Raw genomic sequence first — 12,787 nt, 5'->3', positions numbered from 1 at the left:
CGCTTGTGCTCTCTCTTGCTATTTCTGTTGCTCTCTCTGTCTCCCTCTCTCAAATAAATAAATAAATAAAATCTTAAAAAAAAAAAAAAGTGCTCTGAAAAAATGAAGTCTTACTATGGGAAAAAAAAAGAAAAGGAAAAGCAAACAAAAAAAAATCAAAAAAGAATCACCTAGCCCGCGAAAGAACAGATAAGATCAAAGAGAGGAAAAACATGGAGGCTGTCTAATCAGAATTCCAGAAGGTGATAACTGAAAAATTAAGAAAGTGTAACCTCCAAATGACTAGAGAAGAAATAAAGAGGTGCTGTGGTTGAAATGTTGATTTTAAGTCTAGCTCCCTGCTCACTGAGCAAGTTACTTAACTTGCCTAAGCCATGATTTTCTCATCCGTAAAACGGGACAAAAATGCCGGCCTCACAGAGGTGGTGTGACGATTAGGTGAAATCCAAGTACAGCACTTAGCACAGAATCCAATAAACGTCACCTGCTGGCAATTAAAAAATAACTATCTACAAAGTTCATTAAAACAGTAGTAAATTAAGAATGAGATGAGGATGAAATAAGATCTCTGGGTAATGATCTGATTTCAAAATCTCTGGAAGGGAAAGGCAGAATGACTCTTAACCTTTCTTCATTTGTTAATTCTGCTAATATCCTTCTGATAAGAACAAATCACTGTAGGTATGTATCCCCGCTGTTCCTTTTTCATACACCAAACGTCCTCCGTCCTCCGGGATATTCTCCCAATCCTTCCAAATTTGCAAGTGAGTGTGAGAGAAAACTATTCCAATCCTTTTATTGTCCGGCCTCAATAAGTTCTACTTTGTAAACTGATTAAACAAACAGGATGAAGAGAGACAAGAAAACCACATACTTACTTTTCATTAATTTTCCTGATAATTCCTTTAGTGGTGAAGAGGGACTATTTCTACCGGCTACTAGAAGTCTGGAGGAGGATTCTTGGGTTTCCATGGAAACTTGATGCGTTCCTGTTCTGGCCATTTCAAGATGGAGAAAATGGGCACTGTCACATTCCCGGGAAAGCAGCAAGTGATTCTGAATGTTGCTAGTTCTATTGTTCAGGTCAATTCCTTCTGATTGAGTCATAAGCAGTTGGGCTGAGCTAGAATCCTCCAATCTCTTGTCAAGAGACTCAGTTACAAAAGATGTTGCAGTTTCATGCTTTTTAGATGGAGAGACAGGCTCAGCCAATGAGCTCTGCTTCACGGTGTTCAGACTGTGTGCTCTTATTCGGGACCAAGTTGTAGAGTGAAAACTTTCAGCTTCTAACCAAAATTTAACCAAATGCTCCATTCTCCGAAGTTCCATGAATTGAATGAAATAAGGGAGGACAACAGTGTCGCGCAAGACTTGTTCAAGGGTCTTTGAAAGACTTGATTTGGTCTCTTGAGTCTGGTAGTCCAGACAAGATCTGCCTGAAAGAAGCAAAGATTAGCAGTTCAGTAACAACGGAAGATTAACGGGTTAGTCAGCCACCTTTAGCATCAGTGGTACCAGAATTCTTGAATAAAAGTTTATTTCCAATTTAAATGAATAAAGCAATTTAAATGAATAAAGAGCTAGAAATACGATCATTTTGGCTTCTAAACAGGCAAAGAAACAAATGTCCAAAACTTAATCTATTAAAAAGCTCTTTGTAACTCAATTATTCTTATCTAACTTTTAAGGGCAGTTCGGACTATGTAAATTCTTGAGAAAAAAAAAAAAATCTTACAATACTAGTCCCAAAGAAAGAAGGCCAATAAAAATATGAAAATACATTCGATCTAATTAAAAATGCCAAAAAGCATTGTCTGTCAAACTGTAAGATGTTTTTTCAAAAAACAACAAAAACTAACAAAGGCACAGAAGAATAGGCAACACTGTCACCCACTGATGATGAAAATAAAAAATGGCAAAACCTCTTTGGAGGAGCATTCAATAACAGCCTGCAAAGCTTTAGGAATCTCATGATTTGCAATCCAGTAACTCCACCACTAGGAACTTTTCCTGAGGAAAAATTGTGCATATAATTGTGGATACAGCCAGAAAAATGTTACCAACTCTCAGCATTTGTTAGAATAAAAACCAGGATTTTATGTTGAAAAATAGAACTAAACTTACCAAACTTAATAAAGTAAGTTCATTTTATATGTAACTAAATCTAGGTTATGATATAACCACGACTAGGTATTAACATAAACAACAAAAACATTTTTTTTACATTTACAGCACTGACATATTAAGGTTCATCTTCATAAAAGTAACAGGGTTTCATCAATTATTTAAAAGGACTTTTCTTAATCCTTTGATATTCAAATCATTTTCTTTTGAAGCACTTCATGTGTCATCCTTGCTGGCTGTCTCATTTTCTTTTTCTTTCTTTTTTTCTTTCCTTTTTTTTTTTTTTTTTTTTTTTGGGAGGGGGGAGNAGAATGTGTGCGTGAGCAAGCACAGCCCAACACAGGGATCTATCTCAAGACCCTGAGATCATGACCTGAGCCTAAATCAAGAGTTGGGCGCTTAACCGACTATGCCACCCAGGCGCCCCCTGGCTGTCTCATTTTCAACGTTAACCAGTGCATCTTTGTCCACATGACTTCCTTGAACTTCAGGAAATCCTGATCCTTTGCAAGATTTACAATTTTTTAAATTAAATTTTTAACTTTGAGATAATGGTAAGTTCAACTACAACTGTTAAGACACAATACAGAGAGATCCCACGTACTCTTTACCCAGGTTCCTCATGGTAACGTCACACAGTTAACTATAGTACAGCATCACATCAAGGTACCGACATTGACATGACCCACCAATCTTACTCAGATTTCCCCATTTCACCTGTGGACTTCATTCTATACAACGTGATCTATGCAATTTTATCATACGTAATTCTATGCAGTTTTATCATATGTAACTGACAAACTACTGAACAGTTCCAATGCCACGTGGATGCCTTATGTGGCCTTTTATAACCACCTCTTCTGTTCCTAATGTCTGGCAAACACTACACTGTTCTTCATTTCCCTAATTTTGTCATTTCAAGAATATTATACAAATGGAATCAAAATGCATATAACCTTTTGGGATTGGCTTCTACACTCAGCATAGTTCCCTTGGGATTCATGCAAGTTGTCAGATGTATCAATAGTTTGCTCTTTTTCATTGCTGAGTAGTATTCTGTGGCATGCACGTAGCAGTTTGTTTAACCATTCACTCGCCTGCTGAAAGACAGCCAGTTTTTGGCTTTTAAGCTGCTATGGACATTGGGGTATAGGTTTTTGTTAATAAGTTTTGAATATAAGTTTCCATTTCTCTGGGATAAAGGCCAAAGGGTGCAACTGCAGGGTCATGTGACAACTGCATATTTAGCTCTGTAAGAAACTGCCAAACTGTTCTCCAGAGTGGCTATACCATTTCACATTCCCACCAGCAACACAGAAGTAATCCAGTAAAACTTACAATTTTACTTTGTGATCAACACGAATGCTGTTTGCAACGTACTGCTGAGTGTGACCCATAAACACTTTGACACCTTTGAATATATAGAAATGTTAAGCAAAGATGTCAAAAAAGGGACTAATTTTATTAGACATCAATTTATTCATTTTCTTCAATTTATGATACCACGACATGCAATTTTTATAAGTGTAGAACTCTGGGTAACAAAAGTTCACAAAACATCGATCTCCTGCATATCTTTTTTTGGGGAAGGCCGGGGGTGGTGGGGGGAGAAGTTATTTTAATATAACAGAGATCCTACTACCCACACTGCTATGGGACCTGCTTTTTGCACTTTAGCCTTAGATATTTCTCTATGTCATCTTCAGGCTTTTAAACGGCTCCCCAATACTTCAGATGCAGGAATACCACAATTTGAGTACTTCTCCATTAATAGGTATTTACATGCTGTTCCTCATTTCTTTGCTTTCACAAACAACACTGCAATAAACAGCTTTATACTATGCACATCTTTTTGCATATGTGTGAATACATCTGAGGGCTAGATCTTCTATTTTACATTTTGATAAATACTTCCAAACTGCCTTCCAAAAGATCCTCATCAATTTACACTTCCACTAAATAGGAATAGCCATTTCTCTCCATCTCCGTTAACATTCAAATGATCAAACTTTAAATATCTGCTGATGTGTTAGGAGGAACTCATTATTTAATTTGCATTTCCCTGAGTCTGAGTGAAATAAGGCATCCTTTTCATATAAGTAGTGGTCAAATATATTTCTTCTTCTGGAAATGGCCCATTCTTTTTTTTTTTTTTTAATTGAGAATGCTTCATATTTTATGCTTATGGGAACACAATAGAATATCATTCATTATACTTGTAGCTGTTATTTTATTTATTTTTAAAATTTTATTTATTTTTTAAGTAGGCTCCAAGCCCAATATGGGGATTGAACTCACAACCCTCAGATCAAGAGTCACATGCTCTACTGACTAAGCCAGCCAGCCAGGGCCCCCTATAACTGTTATTTTAAATACATTTTTTCAAAGCCCATTCCCATTATACAGTTCTAGTATCCTCCAGCAAGAGTTTCACATCATACATTCAAATCCTTCCTACTACTGGAAGTTAACAAAACATGAGTCACTTACCCAGGTCACCAAAATGAGCAGCCTCCATGTGGCTTGGCTGCTTCTTAAGTGTTGCTGTCCTGCTACTTGAAAAGGAGTCCATGTTGGCAGAAATGGCATTGATTGCAACATGACTTGGTCCTGCTGCCTCCAGCAAGGCATGATTTTTAGTGCTTTTTTGTGGGGAATGTACAGATACTGAAGCTATAATTTAAAAAAAAAAAAAGGTCAAAAATTAAACACAATTTGATAGCCTAAAAATGTCTCATAAAGGGCTTAAGAGAACTTCAAAAATTAAGTTTTGTAACACCTCTCTTACGTATGCACACTCAACAAAAAATACTTAAGGGAAAGGTAAATTAATCAAGCAGCAGAAAACTAGAAAGAAATGTCCCATCGTTATGTATAACTCTCAAAATACTGTGCCAAAAAGGGAACTTAAAACAGAGATGTTTCTTTGAGAACTTCTACTGATGACAGAAAGTACCAAAGCCAGAAAACATTCTGATATATGGACACTTTTCAATTCCTTAACCCTTTTTTTGTCCAAGGAACAAAACTAAACTCTTGGAATGGGGCAAAAATGAGAAAAATACTCTTCAGAATACTTATTTTTTTAATTGGGTAACAATTTCTCTAATGAAAGACACTTATGATCAAAGTTCAAGCTGCTCAAAGATAAAGCACATTTAAAAAACTCACAAAATATACCTTCTTTAGTAGTCTGAAGAAATATCCTATTGCCATCAGAATAAAGAGGTTACCTATTTGTTAATAGGAAATAAGCAAGTCAATATTAGAATACTGTCAAAGTAGTCCTGTGACCTTACTGCCATAGCTAGATCAACATTCTATCTCTCCTACTTATTCCACTCAAATATTAATGACTCTTATTTAAGGTTTCTAAGAAGTGTTGGCCTAGTACATTGCTATAGCAGGAAGGATAGAAGGGACGCCAGGAGGCGCAGTCGGTTAACATCTGCCTTTGGCTCAGGTCATGATCCCATGGTTCTCGGATCAAGTCCCGCATTGGGAATGCTTGCTCAGCGGGGAGTCTGCTTCTCCCTGTGGCTCCCCCTGCTTGAGCTCTCAAACAAAACAAAACAAAACAAAACAAAACAAAACAAAACAAAACAAAACAAAACAAAACAGAACAAAACAAAACAAAACAAAAGGATAGAAATGATACAGATTACCCTCAAGATAATACTCTCAGAGAACTCAACTTGTAGCTACTAGCACCATTCATTTTATTACATCTTCAACAGATAAGCACTCTCAATCTCAGCAAACAGTTCTCAGACACAGAATCTGAGTAATACCAGGTAATATTTCTTATGAAGAATACACAGTATTATAGTTCAATCTACTACTCTTTGAGATGTTTTTATAAATATAAAGCAGGTAAATACACGAATGTCCATACCTGTTTGTCAGGTTTCTGTATTTACTAGTCATTCATTAAGAGGTGGGAGAATGATGCAACGGAGTTGTCTTCAAGAGATTTTTTTTAGTTTTAGAAGAAAAGTCTTATTTTTTTTTTATTTCCATGATAAATTGAAGAAAGCAAAAGTGATTTCAGCAAGTTTATAAACAGTAATAGCTAGTTTTCTTGTATCGACAACAAGCTACAAATACCATGCAATAAGACTAATCGTTTCCTACTTAGGTATATATGACGAAAAAAAAACGCCATTAATTTACTTGTGCAAGGCTTTTTTTTCCTCCTGTTTCTGAACTTCTCTGTTAGAACTATTAACTTATTTTAGATGTTGCTTCCAGACAGTCTATCTTCCTTTGGTCTCCATAGTACTACCTGTTCCATATTTTCCTTTTCTACCTGTGCCTGCCTCTCAAGCCCTTAGAACACAGTAATTAAATGCGCACTAGGGGTGCTTGGGTGGCTCCGTCGGTGAAGCATCTGCCTTCAGCTCAGGTCATGATCCCAGGGTCCTGGGATCGAGTCCTGCATCAGGCTCCTTGCTCAGCGGGGAGCCTGCTTCTCTCTCTGCCTGCTGCTCCCCCTACTTGTGTTCTCTCTCTCTCCGACAAATAAAGAAAAACTTAAAAAAAAAAATTTTTTTTTTAAATGCCCACTATGTCAGATGTGGTCTCCTTCCATGACTCCTCTTTCTGAGGTTCTCTGTTCTTTTATTCTTTCTGCTAGAAACAGTATTTATTCTCAAACCTTTAATTACTACTAGAGCCATCTTTTCTGGACATATTTTTTAAACCTGTAAGCACTCCTCTTTTTCCCCAGCACATCTGGAAAATAGATAAAACTCTAGATAAAATAGGTACCTAAAATCTAAATGATATCTAAAGGAGATTTATTTATTTATTTATTTATTAAGATTTTATTTATTTGACAGAGAGAGAGACAGCCAGCGAGAGAGGGAACACAAGCAGGGGGAGTGGGAGAGGAAGAAGCAGGCTCCCAGCAGTGGAGCCTGATGTGGGGCTCGGTCCTAGAAAGCCAGGATCATGCCCTGGGCCGAAGGCAGACGCTTAACGACTGAGCCACCCAGGCGCCCCTAAAGGAGATTTAAAAAAAAAAGAGTTATTAGTAACTCTGGCTGATTCAAGGGGAAAGTCTCACTCACACTCTGGACCTGGACCTCTCGGCAACAGCCTGTAGGGTACACCTCTATGGAACTGGAACCCCAGTGGAGAAGCCCTGACCTGTACCTGAGACCTGCCCTTTATCTGGGCTTTGGGCCTGTCTTAATTCCTTACTGCTAGTTTTTCTCACTTTACCACATCCAGACCAATTTGTCCAAATATCAAACTCACTGCATCTTCTTCCAAACTAATTCTCCTACTCAATTTCCCTGTCTCTGTTCAATCTGCTAATCTCCAAAGCTCAAAATCTCGGACCCATTCTTTTTCACTCCACGTGTTTAACTGCCAAGATTGGTTGATTTTTCCTTAAAGATATTTAAATATCTACTTACCTGCTTATTATCAATACCACACCCTTAGTACAGGCCTTTCTGTATTACAGCAAAAGAACTAGGGTCTGGAAACCCACAAAACTTTTCCAGACCAACCTTTTCATAAATACCGTTTGTAAAGCATCAGTGTCCTGTTCAAAAGCCTACAGGCTCCCTATTTTCTCTGTCTCAACTCTCTGTTCTGGTCTTTAAGGCCCTTATACTTAGGTATCAATCTTCTGTAAAAATACCCCTTTATTTGTCTGAAGGTCCCTTTGCCCAATATATACTCAAAGAAGTAAGAAATATACTCAAAGAAATAAGAAGCTGGGCTGGTAGGGAAAAGAGAACTGCCTCTTTCAAATCCTTATTATTCAACTTTTATATAAAGTCCCATTTCTACAACATCTTCCCTACACTTAAGAAACCATTTGCTGATCTCAAATTCCTCTCAACTCCTCACAGTACTTCATTTAACTAAGTCAACATATTGAGGGCCTCTTCCGCTACAGCTAGAAAACAAGAGCTACCAATACAGTACCTCCAACACACCAGGCATCGCACTGGTTGCCGGATGCACACTCTTTGGGGGTACATTATTTCATTCTCTCTCACAACAATTGTGCAAGACTGGTATTTTCCTCATTTTGGAGATGTGGACACAGACAGACTAAAGTTAAATACTTTGCTGTAAGTCAATGAGATAGTAAAGAATTGTTTCAACAGGCAGGATTTCAACTTTGGTCTGCCAGACTCTAGAAAAGCACTCTTGTACCTTTGGTTAGAAACTCAGACTCTAGAATTATTGTGTGGATAAAATAATATATGTAAATGTCTCCAAGTACCTCCCACCCAACATGCCAAAATTGAACATATAATTTCCCAACTTGGTTCTCCACCAGTTGCACTGTTAGGCAAGCCAGAAAAGTAGGTGTTAATCTGAAATGTCCCTGTCCCTTACACCTCATATTTAATCAATAACAAAGTTCTATCCATTTTAGCTCTAAATTGATCAATCCAGTTCTCTTTTATTTCTGTCACTATAGATCTAGCCCATGCCATCTGTGAAATCACTTGATTAATGTTTCTCTCCCCTACCAATCTATATGTTCAATGAGTACAGGATCCAAGTCTTTTTTTGTTTAGCTGCAGTTCTGGCTAACGCTTAAAATGGAACAGGTGTTTGAGAAATGGTTGTTATTAGTATGTTGGTATATTTGCTACTATTCCAGGTCTAAGTTCTAATCAGACTGTAAACTTCTTGAGGGCCTGTTTCCTATATTGCTTCCTATGATTCTAAGGTAAGCCAGTGAATGCTAGCTGGCTTCATTCCTACAGGGTAGGAACATGGAATTTTTTAGCCTGGTACAGATTTAGAAGTTAGGCAGGCCAGCCCTCTTACTCCACAAATGAAGAATCTGAGGAAGGTTACATGACCTCCCAAGGTCATACTGTTAGTAGCAGAATTCAGGGTAGAAGACCTGAGAAATCTAAAGTGCCTGAGACATCAAATCCTTTCCTTCTACATTCAGATCTAGTCTTTACACATGCTGCTTGCTAAGGGCTTGAAGCCTTTATCAAAGCCAATCAAATTTTGCTTAAGGAAGGCAGTATGAACCAACATGGAATCCAACCGGCTTTAAATTATCTGAAATAAGCAAAAATTAAGACTGTAAGGTTCCCTAGTTCTTCCCTAATGTTACAAATCGTGTAAGTTATAATTAGTCTCTCTCCAGCAAACTGAGCATATATGGTTAATAGTCAGTGCTAGTAGCCACACAAGATACAAACATTTGAAAGGAAAATCTAAGTAGCAATCTACAGATCTCATGTAAATAAATTTCATTTATGAAATTTACATGTAATGGCTATATAAATAATTTCCATCATAATTTTCCATTCCAATCTTTGTAACTGACATAGTGAAATCAGTCAAAACTATAGTAGAGATTACAACCTAAAAAAGCAATGCTTTAACCTATAAACAAGGACAATATATTGATTACAATAAAGTACTCCGAATAAATTTTAAGTTAAGACCATTCATTCAAAGTAACAGAAAAGTAAAAACAGTAATAATCCGCACTTCTGGATAAACAACAGAAAACCAAGCCTTGTAAGTGGCAGTTCTTTACTCCAGAACTGTCAGCTCAGTTCACAGTATTTTTCACTTTTTATTTTGCTTTGTTTTTAAAGATTTATTTATGGAGCGCCTGGGTGGCTCAGTCGGTAAAGCGTCCACCTTCAGCTCAGGTCATGATCCTGGGGTCCTAGGATCGAGCCCTGCTTCAGGCTCCTTCCTTGTCAGGGAGTCTGCTTCTCCCTCTCTCCCTGCGTCTCTCCCCATTCGTGCTCTCTCGCTCTCTCTCTCTAAAATAAAATAAATTTAAAAAATAAAAAAGATTTATTTATTTGAGAGAGAGAGAGAGAGTGCACACAGTAGGGAGGGGCAGAGGGAGAGTCTGAAGCAGACTCTGTGCAGAGTGGGGCACCTGACATAGAGGCCGACACAGAGCTCGTTCTCACCACCCTGAGATCACGACCTGAGCCAAAACCAATAGTCAGACCCAGCTGCCCCTAGCTTTTTGTTTTTTAAAATAAAGTCAACTACAAACCATAAGAGACTCTCACCTATAGGAAACAAAGTGAGGGTTGCTGGAGGGGAGGTGGGTGGGGGGATGGGGTAACTGGGTGATGGGCATTAAGGAGGGCACCGGATCTAATGAGCATTGCATGTTATATGCAACTGACGAATAACTAAACTCCACCTCTGAAACTAATACACTATATGCTAATTCACTGATCTTAAATTAAAAAATAAAGTGAACTCATTGATTTTAGGGAATAATCAAACATGTGATTAATAGGAGGGCACTGGTTTACTGTGTCACTAGGACAGCCAATAAATGCTTAGTAAAAGCCTATCATATGCAAGGTGTTGAAGAATATACAGGTTGAGCAAGGAAATAAGTCACAATCATAAATAATTATAAAAGGCAGAGATGATTAATGGCAAAAGAAGCGGGAAGATAACAGGGTTAAATAGCCTATTAATGTAAAGCACATCACTTTTTAATACAATGGAATGCCGCTGAACTCACCTTTAATTGACTTGACATCTGAGGTCTTCTCTTGTTCTTTGCCTTTCACTGGAAGATAAAAGAGCATCATGACCAACTTCTACAGTCAAAAAGATCCTATCTACATGATGTAAAAATTAGATAAGCTTTATTCTAACAGATGAATATTCAAAGTTGTACAACAATGGAATAACTGCCTTGCAGGGGGACAGGACAAGACAGTTGTCAGGGGAAGTTTCTCTAAGGAAGTGACCTTTGAACATCATTCAGTCAACAGCACTCAGCGTGCTTATGGAGAGACAATGTCAGAATACCTGGGTTCAAATTCTAGCTTGCCACTTATTACACAGCCATGTGATCATGGACAAGTTACTTTACTTCTCTGGGTCTCAATTTCCCTGACTTATAAAAATTAGAACAGTAATAACAACACCTACCTCAGAGGGTTAGGAGTGAAAAAATAAATAGTTGTAAAGGGCTTAGAAGAGTAACGGGCACACAGTAAGTTTAGGATGTTAATTAATATCATTCAAATATGCCCACTACTAGATGCATCTTGAAGAACAAGAGTTCTTTGATTGTGTATCATATCTTACTTCTTGTGTATTCCCCTCACAGCATCAAATACAAACATTCTAAATTTGTATGCTAAATATCTAATATTAAGGCTTAATAATTTCTCTTAAAAAGCTATACAGTCTCTTCTCCATTATATGAAACAGTAGAAATTCTACTGCAAATATGCTAATAATATAATATCCAAGAAAGGAAGGTACATGGCAGCTTAAGCAAAGCGTGAACTCTTACAGGATCTGACATAAGACTATTTTTAACCTTCCTTCCTTTTCTTGCATTTTTTTCAACATTAAATTTTCTTTAACCCTACCATGAAAAGCCTATCAAAATAAGAAATCCCAAAATGACCATCTCTCTACTTGTGCTCTTAAACATTTAACACTGAAAGGCTAGTAGCAGGAAATAACTAGCTCTCAAGAGTATCTGATGAATTAATCCATCAACAAATATCTAAGTGCCTTGTATGTGCCAGACACCCTCCCGGCTCAGAAAAGAACAGTCCTGTCTTCGAGAAGTCTGTATACAAGAATGTGGAGACAAACACGGACAAAAACAAGATCATTTCAGGTACCGATCACTGCTGTTGGGAAGAAAAGAAATAAGGAAATGTGGCAGAAGTAACTGGGTTGCAGCCCTTACCGCAGCACCTGACAACTGACTACATCTCTCGCTTGAAACGTGAACTTGTCTTGACTTCCAAGGCACTCGACTCCCCCAGTTTTCTAGCTGCTCCTTCTCAGTTTATCGCCTGGCCAACTTCTCCTCTACCCACTGGGAGTTTCTCAACAAAAGGGTTTGAGCACCTTTTCTTTTCACTGTGTACACATATGTATTTCCTGGCTGACCGTAACCATCCTGAAGGTGTTCAATACCGCAGATAAGCTATGAATCCTGAATTTCTATTTCTAGTCTAAATCCTTTTTGACCTTAAATTCACTTAGTTAACCATCTACCCATCCTCTTCTATAATTACACCGGTCCAAAATGGAATGTACCATCTCTTCCCAAACCTGGTTTACATTACTTTTCATTTTTTTGTGTGTGAATGACACTCCCACCCCAGTTCCCAGTTTCTCAGGCCAAAAATCTCGAAGTCATTCTTAACATGTCTCTCCCTTACTTCCCACACCGAAACCACTTCTAAGACCAAGATTCTACCACTAAAACATACCTCCACAGTTTCACTTTTGTCACCCTCAATACATTCTCATCAGATCTAGTCCATATTTCAAACAGAAACGTACACACACAATCCAACTTTATCACATATTAGTGTTTTGCCTTACTTCCCTTTCCCCCCAAATATTATATAAAGGGTCCTCTGACTCACTACCTGATCCCATTGCTCTTCTTCCCTTCCCAGAGATAAACACTGCCCTAAATTAGATGTGTTTACTACCACGTATGTTTTTAGACTATTACTACATGAGTGTAAAACATGCAATTATTCTGTACATCTTTAAAAATGACATGAATAGCATTCTTCTACACATACATGAAACTTATATTCATCCCATAATTTGACTTGTCTATATTGATGCATTCGTGTGGCTCTAGTTCATTCATTTTAGCTGCTTAATTCCTTTTTTTTTAAGATTTTATTTA

At 37.7% G+C, this 12,787-nt stretch overlaps 1 protein-coding gene across 5 annotated transcripts in view; it reads right to left on the bottom strand.

Annotated features, from left to right (window-relative positions):
• Nucleotides 1-12,787, bottom strand: part of AKAP10 (A-kinase anchoring protein 10) — an 86,860-nt gene that overhangs the window by 65,795 nt on the left and 8,278 nt on the right. For 4 of the 5 annotated variants that reach the window (XR_004621832.1, XR_004621833.1, XM_011227025.2 and 1 more), the window contains 3 exons: nt 10,628-10,675; nt 4,615-4,797; nt 879-1,436 (listed from right to left, as the gene is read on the bottom strand). Coding sequence is in view for 3 of the 5 variants with exons in the window: in XM_011227025.2 (XP_011225327.2) it covers nt 879-1,436; nt 4,615-4,797; nt 10,628-10,675 (789 nt within the window). In the remaining 2 variants the exon portion in view is untranslated. Of the gene's footprint in view, nt 1-878; nt 1,437-4,614; nt 4,798-5,304; nt 5,358-10,627; nt 10,676-12,787 lie in introns of all 5 variants that reach the window. The other variant, XM_019801387.2, reaches the window with a different exon arrangement.

This window comes from Ailuropoda melanoleuca, chromosome 17 (genome assembly GCF_002007445.2).
Source record: "Ailuropoda melanoleuca isolate Jingjing chromosome 17, ASM200744v2, whole genome shotgun sequence".
In the NCBI taxonomy this organism is placed as follows: Eukaryota; Metazoa; Chordata; class Mammalia; order Carnivora; family Ursidae; genus Ailuropoda; species Ailuropoda melanoleuca.
Note: the sequence above shows the minus strand (reverse complement) of the source record. Positions and strands in the feature narration are given on the sequence as shown.